The sequence below is a fragment of the Rhipicephalus sanguineus genome, chromosome 9, assembly GCF_013339695.2.
Source record: "Rhipicephalus sanguineus isolate Rsan-2018 chromosome 9, BIME_Rsan_1.4, whole genome shotgun sequence".
Classification (NCBI taxonomy): Eukaryota; Metazoa; Arthropoda; class Arachnida; order Ixodida; family Ixodidae; genus Rhipicephalus; species Rhipicephalus sanguineus.
The window spans coordinates 53266885-53284370 of NC_051184.2; the positions used below are offsets into that span (position 1 = coordinate 53266885).

Sequence of the window (17486 nt, forward strand, 5' to 3'; positions counted from 1 at the left end):
AAAAGTAACAAAACTTTCTTGGTATAGCTGTAGAGCTTCATCATATGAAACACCATGGGTGCAGATAAAATGCTCTGTACCCAGATTTAAAAAAAAATCAAATCTTAAAGGCTACGTCATAATTACCATATTATAAATTTTAGTCATAGACGTATGTCACAACTGGGCAAATCTTTGAGGTGAAACGTAATAGGAAAGCGAAGCGAAACTGGCCTCTGAGTGGATTCGAAATCGATTTTAAGTGGCGGCGGCTACTTAGAAGAAGACTAAACGAAAGTGGGCCATCGCTGCTGCGCCGCGCCCGTGCCTGTGTTCGAATCTTGGTATGTTTGAAGCATCAGGGCACCTTGCCGCCGGGAAAAGCCGTTCATTTGTTCCGAGCTGAAACGCGTTGCCATCGTCGATGGCTGACAAAGTGGAGCCAGCGACGAAAGAAAAGGTGAAAGCGGAAACGGCGAAACAAGAGGTCATGGGTGCAGGTAAGTACATCGATTGCAGGTATAGATCGCGATCAGTTCTGGCCCGTCGTTTTGTATTTCGTGGTTCGTCATTGTAGGTATCGCTACACTTCACTAAGGACGGATACAGAAAGGAGAAACCACATGTACCCGTCCTTAGTGAAGTGTTGCGCTACCTACAATGACGGATCACTACCAGCCAGCCCGATGAAATTGTGTGTATTATGTGGCGAGCGATCGGTAATTTCTTCGCCCTAACTAATTCGCAGAAACGAACCAGGAGTTTCCCAAGAAGTTCTTCCTCTTCATGTTCGTACTGTTTCGATGCGGAGGGGCTTTTTTCGTGAGGACTGCGTTCGTGCCCGACGAGTATTGGCAGTCCCTGGAAGTGGCGCACAAGTTTGTTTTCGGGTAAGATATGGCTGTATTTTCGTTCATTTTTTGCATGTCTATTCGCTACGCGAAGGAAAAAAAACTCGCAGAATCGCTTATGCATTTAACTAAGAAGAAAGCCATCTTCTTTTTCTTCTGAGTCGATGTATTGATCCTGCCCCGCCACTCTCCGAAAGCTTTCTGCACATAACGTGGTTTTGCATTGCCTCCGTGATCGGCCCACCTTTGACCAAGCGATGACGCCACGTGATGACGTCATCACTTGACTTCAGTCATGATGTCATAGTGACGTCACAAATCTTGGCGATCTGTGACGGCAACCGCGTGATGATGATCTTTTGCATCACTCGTGTTGATGCCGCCGACATGGGACGCCGACGGTCAATTTTCATGTTTGATTAGGCATCGGACGTTTTCGCCTTAGAACACTTGATCGGTACTTGGACATAAAATGTGAGCAAACAAGTTGGCATGTTTGCATGTGCCGTTCGACGCTGACGAAGCCCTTGTTATTAATTTCAGGTATGGCTACAAGACCTGGGAATGGAAGTACGCCATTCGAAGCTCTGTGTACCCCATGTTCATATCGGCACAGTATTACCTGCTCAAGATGTTCAAGATCGACACTGTATTCACAGTGGTAAGTTTTCCAAATACCATAGCCACCATTATCTTTGTCATGACACTCGCTATGGGTGTCCATATTAGCACGTGTGTTAGACTCCACAAATGTGTAGCTTAATCTCTTAACTTTTTCTTGTAAGGTTGAAAATACCGTTTCTTGCAATATTGGGTGTTTCGAAATAGATAACATTTTCTGATAAGAGGAGAACGGCAAAGAAAAAGCCAAGTTTTAAGGAAAAAAAAAGATTGGCAGCATGCCACTAAGTGCATGAAATGTACTCAAACGAACGAAAATTTTATCAGGTATCATTAGTATATTGGACTCGCAACAATTACCTCAGTGGAATTCTATGGGCCGTCTAGTGCCCTTAACTGTTGCCTTCCCATTGCAGAAATTACGAAACCATTCGTTAAGGGTATTCTAGGTCATTCGTATTAGGGTATACAGCGTGTTTTACGTGATTTTTGCATTGACTAACAGCAAACATGTCACTGTATACGTGTGACAGTGTTGGGTTGCTAGTAGTGCTCCAGGAATGCTGCAAGTTGTCATCTGTTGCAAGTTGCATGAAATTTTGTAAATATTTATCTTTATTATTTTTTATTCAACAGTACTGCTGATCTCATTCAAGATCATTGCAGGAGGAACACATATTAAAATGCAACATACAAAAAAGTAATCAGAGAGAGAAGAAAAGAAAAATTAGAATGATCACTGAAAATTGATTAGTACTGAACAGCATAGAAACTGCTGCAATAACTATATAATAGCATCAGTAGAAACAGCAGCAGTAGCAGTAAGAATGAAAGCGTTTGGCGTGATTATGCGTGTTTGCAGTCACATACGCATAAGCATGAGGGAAGAAATGCATTAAGTCGCAGCTGATGCGTTTAAACACTGTAAAGCAATATTATAATATACTCTCGCATACACGTTAAAAATCAATAATTTGATGCTAGTGCTATGCAGATGTGTTGAAAAAACAAAAAAACAAAGTACACTCAAACTTCGATATAACGGACGCGGATATAACGAATTATCGGTTATAACGAAGTAAATGAAGAATAGTGTTGTCTTATATATAGTATTACGGATAAACGGTTATAACGAATTTTCTGATATAACGAAGTTATTTTCGTGACAGATGTGACTTTGTTATAATGAGGTTTGAGTGTATATAGTCAGGAATACAATATTATTGTATTTCCAGACTGTGTACGACAGAATCCTCACATTTGGAGCCAGGTTATGGCAAGAAACTTCGTGAAAGCCTCACGGTGAATGCATCCTCTCGACGTCTTGCTTTACTTGCAGACCATGGTGCCGCGCCTCGTTCAGGCTTTCATGTCGGCCATCGGAGACTACTGGACTGTGGAATTAGGCCGTCGCCTGTTTGGCTACGAGGGTGCCTGCTGGACGGCCGTGTCTCTTCTGTGCTCGTGGTTTCTGCACTACACTGCCTCCCGAACGTTGACCAATGTTGCCGAGCAAGTGTTCACCGCTGGAGCCCTTTCCATGTACCCGTGGGGCGGTCAGAAGCAGCCAAGGTTAGCATGTACTGTAGTCGGTTACAATCTAAGAAAAAATGCAAGGTCTGCCACAGAACTGTGGCGTGCCTGACATTGTAAAAAACAGTTGTGCTAGCTGGTTTGTACTTGAACCTTAACTACTTTTTCTTGACTTATGTAAATACTGCACATATTAAGAACTAAAGGACTGTTGTTACTACATAAAACATTATGTTTAGCTGAGCAGCGATGCAAGAATCACCGCCGAAATTTACCAGGACGTTCAAGTTTCCGACCTAAAACCAGCGACACAAACGTGTCTGTATGGTAGAGTCAATTATTCGAAACACTCGATCACCAAAATGAGTTACCGTGTTAATCTAGGGCAGCCCCGAAATTCACAAGGCCAGAAAAGAAAAAAAAAAGTAAAAAAAAACCTATTCATTGCACTTGAAATCTAAGCGACCCCCACATCGGTTTTTTCGAAAAAAAACAAAAAAAACATCGGCCTAGATTCGAGTAAATACGGTAGTGCCATTGGATGGAGCATTTATGCAAATTTTCTGTGGGAGGGAGTGATGGCTGTGGGCGGAGCTTGCATTTTTTCTTAGGTTCTAACAGAACATAATTAGATGAAAGAAAAGTAAACGAATATTGCAGCATGTTTCCATACTCCACCACTGCTGCAGAAGTACTATGTGGGCAGATGCAGTAGTTCTTAGTTGGCTGAATGGTAGCTATCATAAGAAGCACAGTGTATTTATATCCTGAAAAACCTGTTCAGACTTCGACATCAAAATGGCGGGAAGGAGGGTAATCCTACCCATAAAAAAATCTTGTTCCACCACATTTCTTGCATTTTTTGAGTAATGAACAGCATACAGCTGGCAAAATAGATTAAGAATATATCCCTTAGCAAGATTTGCAAGTTACAGAATATGAACTCTATGTGAGAACCCTCTACAAAATTGGATCAACTAATTTATCTCTAGCACATTGCAAGCGAACCTATCCAGCTACTCAGAAATTTTACTTGACGTAAAGTCTTGCGGAAAACAATGGAATAAGTAGAACCCACTGCATGAGGACGTAGTGACACTGAGGACCAAACACCTTGCAACTCAAGATTGTTGTTTGATCCTGACTGCAGCGGCTACATTTTGATGGAGACGAAATGCGAAAACACTGGTGTGCTTATACGTGAGTGCTTTCCTCATGAATGGCGTTCCTCATGACTATATCATGGCTGATAGCCCAAGTAACCCTTGTCTACTGGCAAGGCAGCGACAGCCGGAGCAGGCAAACTGTGTTAAAGAAAACACCTTTGCTTTAGAGGGCCCCTCACCAGCCTCCGAAAATACAAGCAAGAGTATCACTCATTGCTTGTGCCACTAAAAAAAAAAAACACTCTACTAATGTGTTCTTTTGAAAGTGTGCATGGAGCCTCACTCACTCGACTACTCCCGCTTGCAGAACCTCGTGGGGCTACCTGTGGCTGGTGGGACTGTCGTGCATGATTCGACCCACGGCCCTGGCCCTGTGGCTACCCCTCATTGCGCTGCACTTTGCAAGGGCATCACACTCCAGGGTGTTCCTGCTCAAGAGGCTAGTCTTCACAAGGTGCGACCGTGACCACTTTCGATATGTTGTATTTGGTCGCTTATGTAGAGAACTGATATATGAATACAGTCGAACCCGCTTATATACAACTCGCTAAAAAACGGGAATTAGTTTGATATGTCGTATAAGTTGGCATAAAAGTTTTAAAGAATTTTACGTATTTTCAATTCGAATTTTGGTGCGCAAGTTGGCTTCACGAAACTGCTTCACAATAATGAAAGGAAGGCGGCTTAAAACAACACACTGGAAATTTTTTCTAGTTCCCTTTTTCGAGCTGTTTGTAGTTGGCGGGGGTTACATGCAGGGGCAGGTTGTAGGCGAGAAGAGGCGGTATCGATACAGCCCTTCTAATCACACCGCTCACTCTGCCAAATGCATGCGGGAAAGTCCCCTCCGTGAGAAAAAGCCAACTTCTTGTGAGGGAAAGCCAACTTCTTGGAGCATTTCGCACTGCCCCAAGTTTGATATATGAAGTGTTCCGGCTATTTTTGTTCTATGTAGCCGTAAATTTTCCTATGCATTCATGTTAAAGCATTGTCATGTTCGAAAATAATTCGATATAAAGAATAATTCGATTTAGCCGAGTTCGATATAGTTGGATGCGACTGTATATGAGTGAATAAAAAGAGTGAAGGGACGGACAAAGGGAAATTGCACCTGACCACACCGCAAATTGTCTTGCATATGGGCAGCCGATACCTGAGCTGTGATCACCGGTCGTGGTGGAGGCCACGGTGCAAGAATTCTTGAGGCGGAATTGCACTTGCTCGGGCGTCCTAACAAAGTCACGGAATCGGGCACAGCAATGGCGCGTCCTCTCTCATGAGAGTCCGCTAGTGGAGAAGGAAAAATGCGTGCGTGCTCTTCGACGAAGCTCGCTGGTTCAAGGGGCGCTGATTCACCGTTCGCGCTTCACGCCCGATTGGGTGTCTATCTTGTGCTGCCGCGCTGGCTCTGAATTTTTAGGTAAATTAACGGGAAAAATGGCGTCACATGCAGGAAAATTACCTGAGTGATATACCTTGTAGAACGCGAAGTCTATAATTTTTGATAAGGTGAACTCGACAGATTAAACATAATTTTCAAAGCGAAAGCCTTAGATGCCTAATCAAACGTGAAAATTGATCGTCAGCATCCCGTGTCGGCGGCGTCAACATGGTTGATGGAAAAAACTTGATTTTTTTTCTCGCAAACGTAGTCGGGCGCCATGAGCTCTCTATTTTTTCCTTGGTATAGCATGAGCTCACGCTTCCAACCTCACTGGGTCACTAGGAACTTTGAAGGTAATTACCTACAATTGAAGGTAATTACCTTCTCCTTGCAGGATGCGTATTCATGCACTATTGCAGTTCGGCACGACACATTTTCACTAGGGGTGTGCGAATATTCGAAATTTCGAATATTTTTCGAATAGTGTTTGCTATTCGATTCGATTCGCACTGAAATTTTACTATTCGAACTATTCGAACTTCCTAAAGACAAATGCAGTCAGCGTCCGGTTGAAAGTGACCCCTTCAGATTTTTAATATGCTTCAACTCATTACATTCTCATATTGCGGCAAAGCTACCTTTCAAGGTCCGTTACGGTCGAACTTAAAGCCAAGAGACAGTCAACGTCCGTTTGGAAGTGGTGCCTAGATTTTCAATATGCTTCACCTCATCACACCCCCGTATTGCGGCTAAGCTGCCTTTCAAGCTCCGCTACAGTCGCAAATGTATTAACTCAAGAAAACGCTGGTTCCAATATGGAGATGAAAGATGTGGCAGAGTTGGGGGCTCAATTAATGCTGCTTTGGACCTGAAATTTGGGCAGGAAGTCCGAAAAATCGGACGCCAAAGCTTTTTAGCATCCAAAATTTCAGATGTTCTTATATACCGACGTCTACGAGGCAGATTTGGAACTCCAAACTTGAAGGGAGCACACCCTTGTCCGCCACATCACTTGGCCTTCCACAGCAGTTGAAAGAGGAGGAGAGGCTGAGGAAATGGCATCTCTGCCTATCATGTGTAAAGTGTTGTAGGCAACACTTTGGTTGCACCAAATCATGTACATAAATACAATTCGGCTTCTACATTGCCTCACTCCTGATAAGAAAGACAACTATGAAATATGACCCCACCAGCACTTCATCAACCTAGCGAAAAGAAACATTTTCATGTTGCTATCTCACAAGAACATACTTAGGGATTCTCTGCAACTTTTTCTGTAATTTCACTTCGAATTATTCGAAAAATATTTGAGAAATATTCGAAAATTATTCGAAAATATTCGATTCGATTCGCACTCAATCTTTATTATTCGAATTCGCTTCGCACCCAAAATTTTGCTATTCGCACAGCTCTAATTTTCACCCCTTCCTGAAGGAGCAGTGGTGAAATACTGCAAAGCACTTTTTCTTTATTGCAGCGTGAAAAGCGCGTGCAAAGATCGAGAAGTCAGCGCCGCTCAGTGGCTTCGGCGTTGCGCAAGCCACTGAGCGTGCTAAAGAGAAAGAAAGCCTGCAAATCGCGATACCCGCTACGGTGGTCTATTGGGTAAGGTGCTCGAGTGCTGACCTGCAGGTCACGGGCTCGAATCCCGGCCCCGGCAGCCGCATTTTCAATAGAGGCGAAAATGTGCTTAGATTTAGGTGCACGTTAAAGAACCCCAGGTGGTCGAAATTTCTTGAGCCCTCCACTACGGCGTCTCTCATAATCATATCGTGCTTTTGGGACGTTAAAACGCCACACTTTTTTCATGACGCAACTCTCATAAGCTGTCATGTCCTCCCAGCCTGATCTGCTTTGGGGCTCTGATGCTGTGTGACCGGTGGTTCTACAAGCGGTGGGTGTGCACGCCATGGAACTTCGTGAAGCTCAACTTTGTGGCCGACGTGGGTGCCCACTACGGCAAGCACCCTTGGCACTGGTACTTCACGATCGGGCTGCCCGCGGTGCTGGCGCTGCAGCTGCTGCCCTTCGTGTTGGGCATCCGAGTCGGCCGCTGCCGCCTCCTGGCCGCACTCGTCATCTGGCACATGCTGGTACTCAGGTGAGTGGAGAAAACTGGGAACTGTTCAAGATTTGCTATATGGCAAGAGTTACTATATGGCAGTTGGTGCGGTGTCTATGTCATTGTTGCAGTATGATTGAGGACGATGAATGTATATTGCCGAAAGCTATTGTCACAATATTTTGGGCCCATTTTGTTGCTGTGGACTGCCTGAGCGAACTTACTGATGTAGTAGCTTGCCTCCTGCGCAGGGGTTGGCGATCAAGCAGAACGTAACTGCCTTTATTGCTCGCCTGAAACCTTTCTCTTCTCCTTGTCCATCCTGACTCGCCCTACGGGCTTTCTGTGCTTGCGGGGCAATGTGACATTCACACGAAAGACAGGGAGGAGGATGAAGAGCTTTTGAAAGGCCAGACTGCACTACCGCTATCATCAATCTCCTGTCAATAAAACTATAGCAGTATATTACTAGGGATGGGCGAATATTCGGGCGTTTTGAATATTCGAACGAATATTGTAGTATTCGAATTCGCTTCGATGCGAATTTAGATTATTCGAATTTCAAAGTATTCGAAATGAACGAATATATGTGTACATTGGACCGCACATAACTTCCTGTAAAGGTGGTTTCACTGTAGCGTCTGGTTGCTGTGCCGTGAAACAACCCATCCAGGGGGAAATTTGCACTGCCGCGAAGTCACACTTCAAGGTTAAATGTACATATTTTGTTAAGTTTAAAAGCGTGTTATATGGGCTTATATACGCTAAGTATAGTCATTTTTAAATTGTAATGTCCACTTATAACTCGCACCCTATTCAAATCTTGATGCTATTCAAGGCTGCTTCATTTCAAACCAAAAAAGTGACATTCACTCATACCTAGTTCCAATGCTTAAAAATATTGTGCAAGGGTCATGACAAAAATGCTCATTTTTCTTAATAATATGCGGTAAATACTATTCGAACTATTCGATTCGAAATTATTTGACCAAATCACTATTCGCTTTGAACTTCAAATTCACTATTCGCCCATCCCTATATATTACATTTATGTGTATTGTCTTGTTAAGAAACATTCCATTCATAGGCGGAGAGTTTTCATTTTACCGGAGGGGGCGGGGGCCCGACTTGCTCTTCCACATTTCTCTCTCACTCTCCCTATATATATATATATATATAGAAAGAGAGAGAGAAAGACAGAGAAAGAGAGAGAGGAGTCCAACTTCCAAATTCAAGAATTTAATGTAACTTTAGTCTCTTAGGTGCCCGCGATATCATGAAGAAGATCTGTAAGTGGAAGACCCTAGATTTATTTTTCAATTTACACAAAGACATCGATTCACCTCGTAACTCTTGGCTCGAAGCGAAAAAGGTCGCCTTCGTTGACTGCGTCGCGTAAAATCGATTCACGCAATGCGTGGGGTTAGACTTTACTTTGTTAAAACATGCGCCACACAGGAGACAGTAGGCTAACGCTATCACGGGAAGCTTTAATTATATGCCAGTGAGTTCAATTCAAGATGGCCGAAAGTAATTCTGAGATGGTAGCAAATACCATTTGCTAGCTACACCTTGTGCGAAGCTGCGGTTATGAATCTGGACGAGTAATGGAGTTGGTGGCCGAACATTTAGTAAAACCCTTTACTGATGAATCAAAACTGCGTACAATCTTTTCTCGGCACTTTTATAAGCAGGCATGTCGAAGGGTACCGATATATAGGCAACCAAGAAATTACCCGTTTTTTTTTTTATTGGCGAGTAAGCTTGTCCGAAAGCGTTCTCTGACTGACTGTGTCGGGATTGCTTTGTATTCTCAGTATCATTTTTGTGTTCTCAAAACCATTCACTACGGGGTTCAAGACAATTAGAGCGCAGTTCTTAGGCGTCCGTTCCTGTGTTGAGCGGCATCGCCGTTGGCGTCGGTGGCGTAACCGATAGCGCGAACGACGACGAAAGAGAGCGAACGGAGGCTAGTGGTTCCGTGAAATTACCCGGATTTAAGGCATTTACACCGCAAGGGATTGATCCAAGGGGCGTATCGCGCGTCTTTACCGCAGTGTTAGTCCATCGCAACACCACCGCCATTCAGCATACCATACATAGCAGCAGGGAAGACTACGTACTGCTAGAGATTGTGCCCAAACGAAAGGATGAGAAGAGTCTGTTTGTACTTAATGTATATTGTTCTCCAAAAGATAAGGGATTGGGCTTGCCACCGCTCCTGATTCAAACTCAACGGTTAGCGGCTAGTGCTCAGCTTATAGTGGTGGGGGATTTCAATGCGCCTCACCCAGAGTGGGGTTACATTCGAGCCAGCCCAAAGGGCAATCGGCTTTGGCAAGTTGCCCGGGATCTGCGGTGGACGCTCTTAAACAACCCGCAAGATCATACGAGGATAGGCAACAGCATTAGCATGGATACTTCTCCGGACCTTACGTTTCTCAAGGGTATCAGTAATGCAAAGTGGGTTAACACGGGACAAACGCTAGGAAGTGATCACTATATCCTTTCCACGACGTTTAGTGCTTCGAAGCATAAAGACAAAGTGAAAGGCCATAAAGTTACGGATTGGGACAGATTTAGGAAAACCAGGGCAGACACGGTGAACGGGGAAATTGAAGACTTGGACACTTGGGTTGAGGCGCTCAAGCAGGATGTAAAGAGTACCACGGTAGAAGTGCCAGTCGAGAAAGAGGAGTTTACTGCTGACACTAGGCTGTTACACATATGGGAAGCGCACGCGAGTCTCCTGAAAAGGTGGAAGAAGCAGAAACATAATGGCGTCCTTCGCAGAAGGATGGCCAAGCTAGAACGCCAAATTGAAACCTACACATTGGACTTGCAGTGCAAGCAGTGGGGACAGATTTGTGATCGAATGAATGGTCAGTTCGGATGCAAAAAGACATGGCAGTTGTTGAGGCACCTTTTGGATCTGGCGGCAACCAAGTCGGCACAAAGGGGACAAATGACTCGGTTAGTGCATCAGTATCAAGGCACGATTGGAGAATTTATACAAGAACTCCGGGATCGATACATAACCAAAGGAGTAGATGGTTGCTTACCACACTATTCGGGGGCGGAAAACTCAGAACTAGATGAAGACTTTACGGTGGCAGAGGTGGAGTTTGCCATGGGGCAGCTCCGCACTACGTCAGCCGCGGGCCCGGATGGGGTTACTAATAAAATGCTGAGGAACCTGGATTTCAAATCGGTGGGGGCGCTCACGGACTTGATGAACAAGTATTGGGCGGCCGGGGAGATCCCAGCACAATGGAAGAATGCTAGGATTATATTTATTCCTAAGCCAGGCAAGAAGCTCTGCGTGGAGAACCTGCGCCCGATCTCGCTGACATCATGCGTGGGCAAATTGATGGAGCACGTGGTTTTAAACAGGCTTCAGGGTTATGCGGAGGACAAGGCGATCTTTCCCGCAACTATGATTGGTTTCAGGGCCAATTTGTCCACGCAGGACGTCATGTTACAGCTGAAACATGACGTAGTCGATCCCGGGAACGGCACGGGCACCAAAGCTATATTAGGGCTCGACTTGAATAAGGCTTTTGACAATGTTTCCTATGAGGCAATATTAAAGAACCTATCGGACGTTAGCCCAGGGGCCAGAACCTTCCGCTACATCAGATCATTCTTGGAGAGCAGGACTGCGGAGATTGCAGTTGGAGAAATCAAATCGGATTCTTTCCCGATGGGGGGCAAGGGGACGCCACAGGGTTCAGTTTTGTCGCCGTTCCTGTTTAACCTCGCTTTGATTAAGATACCGCCGAGGCTGGAAGAGATACCGGGACTGAAGCATACATTTTATGCGGATGATATTACTCTATGGGTGACCAGGGGTAGCGACGCGCAGTTGGAGGAAACACTGCAACAGGCAGTCAATATTGTAGAAGAGCTCGCAGGAGATGCGGGACTCTCATGCTCTCAGCCCAAGTCCGAGCTCTTTGTGGTTCAGGACAAACCATGAGGTCCACATGCGAGGCACTATATTCCGCCACCACCGCTGGAGGTAAAAGTGGGGGTATGCCGGTCGCCGAAGCCCAAACGATCAGAATCCTGGGCCTATATTTACAGACTAACAGGAAGAATACGGTGGCCCTTGAAAAGCTTAAGAACACGGTCAACGCTGCCGTAAGGCTAATCAGGCGAATCGCTCACTGTAAGAGCGGGATAAAAGAAAAGAATCTCTAAGCTGGTACAGGCGTTTGTGCTCAGCAGGATTACTTATGCGACACCTTACATGAAATTGGATACCACAGAAAAAGGCAAGGTCGAGGCTATGATTAGGCAGGCTTACAAGGCAGCCCTTGGGCTTCCTAACAATGCGTCAACAGACAGGCTACTAAGATTAGGGGTGCACAACACCCTGGAAGAACTACGGGAGGCGCACCTGGTGATGCAGCACGCTAGGCTTTCGACAACGGTAACTGGCAGGGATATATTGGAAAGGATTGGCGTTGGCGCCGAGGCTCCCGCTGGTGACACTAAAACTCAGGTGCGGCGAGAATTACACAAGGCCTTGTACATAAAGCCTTTGCCCAAGAACATGCATCCGATCCACCATGAGGGACGCAGGCAGGCAAGAGCCAGAAATTTACATGTTCAATATGGGGAGTACAAATCGGCAGTCTATACAGACGTCGCGGAATATAAGGACAAGGACACATTTGCGATTGTGGTGGTGGACAGGCGGGGACGCTTGGTCGCCTCTGGATCAGTCAAAACCCGCTCCTCAGAAACTGCTGAGGAAGTGGCAATAGCGCTAGCTATCACTAATTCTCAGTCTGACCTGATTCTCAGTGATTCAAAAACAGCCATTCGAAATCTGGCGAGGGGCAGAATATCGGTCACCGCCGCACGACTGCTGCACCGAGCCGCGGGGCGAGAAATTCGGGAAATAGAAATTGTTGGTACCAGCACACTCTGGAAACCCTGGGAACGAGGCGGCTCACCTGAATGCTCGAGGTTTCGTCAGCCGGGCAGGTGAGCCGCCCGTTCCGGGGATATCCGCGAGAGATGGGCTGGTGTCCTTTCACGACATCACCAATCATTATAAACTAGAGCGTAGGCTTTATCCGCCCCCGCACAAGCGGTTGACCAAGGCGCAGGAATGCGTCTGGAGAAAACTGCAGACGCGATCTTTTCCCAACCCATACGTGTTGAGCAAAATATACCCGGAGGAGATTAAGCCACAATGCAAATGGTGCCAGGCAGTGGCAAGTTATGACCATATACTGTGGGAATGTAGCATGGTGCCGCCACCGGCGGATATTATGCGTGATCCCTCTCTCGAGCAGTGGGAGGCCGTGTTGACCAGCTCAGACCCAGTCATTCAGACAAGGGTCGTGGAGTGGGCCACACAGGTCGCCGTCAACCTTGGGTTGATGGCCATCTAACACGGAATCGTCCCCAACTGTTTTCTGACGAAATAAAGTTTTTCCATCCATCCATCCATCTAACCTTGCTTTCTTCCTCTGTCGCGCGCGCTGGCCCCTCGGTCGGAGCTCGTGCGCATGCAGGGCTGGCACGTGCACTGCGGCTGGCTTCGCTTGTCGTCACGGGGCTGTGGGCGTTTCACTTAATTGGTTCGCGACAGCTGCAATGCACAGAGTATATAGTGTGCGTAGCACTCGAGCGCTGGCAGTTTCTGTGGCAATATGTAACGAATGTTACATTGCTACAATTGCGGATAGTCAAAACTTCAAACAAAGCTGGCGTTGCCCGAACACGAGGCTGCGCTCAGCGAATTAGGCAGTATCGTAATCGCCGGTGAATTTTTTAATTTGTCGTAGCTTAAGTCGTCGCTTCAGTTGTTCATCAGCAGAACATATCCTGCACGTAAAAATCCGTTTGAGGGGCATTTTTCCATCGAATGTTTGACTTGTCACTGGCCCATGTGCCGAACTTTAAATGGCTGAAATCAAAAAGAAGCGGGCATAAACAGCCTCCTGTGAAATAGCTGTCAGACAGGACGACCCGAGGACCTAATCCAAGCTCTTAAAAAATACCCTGGGCCGGCGCCAGGGGGGACTCAGCCCCCCCATGAGGCAGTCCGGGGGGGGGGGGGCAAGCCCCCCAGCCCCCCCGTACTCTCCGCCTATGATTCCATTCATAAATCTTCTTTCCATTTTACGTGTACCTCAATTGTCTTGCATCTAGATGGTGTTTTCCTCCAGTGGGTGTTGGGTCAAGGAGGTTTTTGGTCTTCAATGGAATCAAAATGAGCAGCTGGTCAACTAACACTACACATTCAAATCTTGTTTCAACTGATGCTCCCGAACGATGCGGGGAATCAAAGGGCTGGGGAAATATGTTCATCTTATAAGGACATCAGGAGTCTAAGCCCGAGAGTGACAATGTCGCAGCCTGGTGAGCCACAAGGAGTTACGCTTCCTGCTCCCCATCTTCCCTCTGGCCATGTGCGTGTGCGGGGCGGGCATGGCGCGCCTGCCTCGCTCGTGGGGCATCACGCTGGCCATCGTGCTCGGAGTAGCCTTCTTCCCGCCCGCCCTGTACTTCGGCCTGTTCCACCAGAAGGGCACCCTGGAGGCCATGGACTACCTGTCCAAGGAGCTGGACAAGCACCCCGGTGGCAGCACTGTGGCATTCCTCATGCCCTGCCACTCGACACCCTTCCACAGGTGAACTGCGCTGGGATGTGTGAAAGTTGCGTATGGGGTGGTAACTAGCACTGAGTTCCTTGCAAAATATTGGCCGTGTATCTGCGTGCTTCGCAGCAAATGTCGTCGAAAGACGGTAGTCTTCTGCCGGCTGTCCTGCATAAGTCCTGGTCTCATTCGCGGCCACCCGTGATGCTGTTCCCAGGGCCACTGCCAGGTGGCAGCACCGTATCATCGGCAGAGGGCTTTTTCGTGCATATATAGCGTCGCATTTTCAGCGCAGCCTAAGAAACACTGGGGTCTTTCGAATTACATATCTATGTATTTTCTAGTAAAGGAACACACCACCTAATACTGAGGCATTGATGTTGTGCCTCAGATATGCGTAATATTTGCTTTTTGATCGACAATGTTCACAAGTATGAACGCAGCTACCAGTTCAAGATGGCTGGGCGTTCAGCAAGTGCTTAAACTTTGGCCGGGTGGCTGAATCATGACAGACAGACCAAAATTTCTGCGTTCAAGTATCCCAAGAAAAACTATCGTCTTTAAAAAATTACTAGAGGGTGTGAACTCTCAGCTGCTGCGTGGAATAAAATATGCAGGAGTGCAAGTGAACAAAGAGGCTACCACTGTGGCTTTTATGCGTGAATGCCAGCTGTAGCCAATCAGCACAGCGTTCACCACAATGTTCACCCCAGTGCCAAAGTCACTTGCCGGTCATGTCATGTGAGTGAAGGTGCATTCGGGTAAATCAGGAAAGCACCTGCAGGTTGTTCTTGTAGAGTGCACAGCCAAGCCACAGTCAGTGTGCAGGCATTGCTTTCTTCAAGCCTTAAATAAAACATGTGTAGACAAAAAGAGAGAGAGAAAGAAAACAACTTGCTTGCGCAAAATATGGTTGCTTGGGCTAGTTTCTGAGTCATCTTTGAGGGTGTACATTGCAATGGTAACAACTGGGAAAAGACGGAGAGAGGCAGACTAGAGCCCCTGGTGTTATTGTTGTGCTGTACACCTCCAAATATTGTGTGTGCAGCTCAGCATCCTTGAAGTGCGGTGGCACTAGCATCATACAGTGTCCATATATCTTTTCTCTCTTTTGGCGAACGCATGCATATGACCCCTGCTTTGCGTAAAGCATACACTTGCTTTGGCTACGTTTCTATGACGTTACGTTGCACTTGCCTGCACCTTTGCTAACATTCGTTCATTAACGCTTCCCGCATCTTTCACCTTTCAGTCACATTCACCGGCCCGACGTTACGATGAGGTTCCTGACGTGTGAGCCCAACATCAAGAAGAGGAAGCACCATGTGGATGAGGCTCGCGACTTCTTCCTGGACCCCGTCAACGGCCTGAAGATGTTTGGGGTCGGAGGCATGGCAGACTACGTGGTCATCTACAACAGCCTGTACAAGCACATGATTGACTTTGTGGTGGACTATGACTTGAAGTTCTTGAAGGGCTTCCTTCACACTCACTTCCCGACAGCTTACGTGGGCAAGGAAGTGTGGATCTACAAGACTCACTAGCAGCAGCTCTTCTCTCGCGTGCTTTCTGAACTACTAGTCACGTGCAGTCTCTGTGTTGGGGTGGTCACACCGGGTGCTGCTGTCGTGGGTCAGTGTTTTTGATGTGCGTTTGTGTGTGTGAATGAGGGGTTGTGAAAATGTGAAATAAAGACATCGAAGTGCCTGATCTCAGCCTCATATCTCTACATATGCCAGGCACCTTGCTTCTGAATGTATGGGCTGCGGTAGTTTCAGCTTTTGCGGTTACAATCTTTGCTCCAGGCATGGCAGAGTGTCGGTTGGTAATGTCATAATTTGTATGTAAAATTTATTCTCTCTCATGCCTTGCAGTGTGAGTGAATGTGGAAGGGGATACATCCTCTCTGGCAGCATATATGTTGATCGGCTTCTGTATGGAACTTACAATTCCATTAATGTTTACGGCTATAGGCAGCAAGCACAATGCAGGTGTCATTTTAAATTAACTGTCCAAAAGGATGCTCATTATTGAAAAATTATTTGAAAAGTATTCCATTATCACAGTATTGAATTTGCTCTTAAATCACTACCTATTCTCATGCCTCCAGTTATGAGGAAGCATACTGTGTGTCTCATGCAGTTGTGCGGTTGCACTGCACATAGTCCAAGACATAGAATAATTTGTTGGTTTAGTGGAGATCAGTGGTGCAGAGTATTCCGGAATGCTGAATTCATGTAGCACATGTGAATTGCCTCGTGAATCTTGGTCAATGACACGCTGAAACTTGCACTGACGTTTATATTTTGTGCTCATCTAATCTTGCACTTAATCTTGAGAGAACTTGCAAGTTCAAATCGGCTCCATGACATTCATACAGACTCGAAACTGAATAATTCAACTCTGAACAATAAATACCCACTTCCTTCTGAAAATGATTTTGGAGGAGGACCTGGATAAGATATGACGGGGAACAAAAAATAGATTTCGTGCAGGCTGGCTTTTTAGGAGAGAGTCGCATATATGCCGTCGATCAGGTAATCGAGAAATTTGTAGAGTACAACCAACCTATGTGACTTTCATTTACAAAAAGGCATTTAATTCAATGGAAGTACCACCACAGGACACCTAAACAGCACTCCGCCATTCATGGAGTACTTGCATAATCACGGAGGACAGGAAGCATATGGGAATGTCTTCGCAGAAAGCTTCTGTGGAAGCACCGAATTAGCAGTCGGAAAGGCGCAATTTGAATACTGCATCGCATATCACTCACTGATCAGCAATGGATCAGGCACAATACTGAAAAGATGTGTGAGCCACGATGGACATAGAGGGTCTTGAAACATGCAGAACACTAGCACTATTAAATCATGAACAGTAGCACTAAACCGCAGTCCACACTTGCAGAGCCTAGGGGAGACAAAGACCACATTGCCACAGAAGAGGCTAAGTAATGGGAATTACTGAAATCAAGGGAAGCAGTCGAATATTTAACCCTACTTTCTGATGCTCAAGGGAAATGTACGTGCAGGCATTCATTAACGAAATGGCCAATAAGCTCACTCAAAGAGCCAAAGCACAGAGGTTGAAATAAGGCAGGAATCCTTGAACATTTCATAACGTTCACACTTCTGTTATGCATTCCCAGAACGTCAGCGAGTACCTGCTCACTTGCACCAGATTAGGTAACATTTCTATGCTGCTGTGCACATGAATGCCATTTGTAGCTAGTAATGAACATATGACTAAGCAATAATCGTGTTCCGC

The 17486-nt window shown here is 46.1% G+C and overlaps 1 protein-coding gene across 1 annotated transcript; it reads left to right on the forward strand.

Annotated features, from left to right (window-relative positions):
* The first annotated feature begins 237 nt into the window (after positions 1-237).
* Positions 238-16060, forward strand: LOC119405153 (GPI mannosyltransferase 3). Its single transcript, XM_037671957.2, has 8 exons — positions 238-479; positions 728-869; positions 1374-1491; positions 2791-3023; positions 4458-4604; positions 7378-7635; positions 13974-14249; positions 15469-16060. The coding sequence occupies exons 1-8, from the start codon at positions 404-406 to the stop codon at positions 15758-15760; spliced, it is 1542 nt and encodes a 513-aa protein (XP_037527885.1). The 5' UTR covers positions 238-403; the 3' UTR covers positions 15761-16060.
* The last annotated feature ends 1426 nt before the right edge of the window (positions 16061-17486 follow it).

What these genes read in the sequence shown, in the direction of transcription:
- LOC119405153 (XM_037671957.2), top strand. Translation starts at nt 404, where the DNA reads ATGGCTGACAAAGTGGAGCCAGCGACGAAAGAAAAGGTGAAAGCGGAA. An exon ending in TCGACACTGTATTCACAGTG is followed by an intron (nt 1,492 to 2,790) that starts GTAAGTTTTCCA and finishes CTTTACTTGCAG; the next exon opens with ACCATGGTGCCGCGCCTCGT. An exon ending in CACTCGACACCCTTCCACAG is followed by an intron (nt 14,250 to 15,468) that starts GTGAACTGCGCT and finishes TTCACCTTTCAG; the next exon opens with TCACATTCACCGGCCCGACG.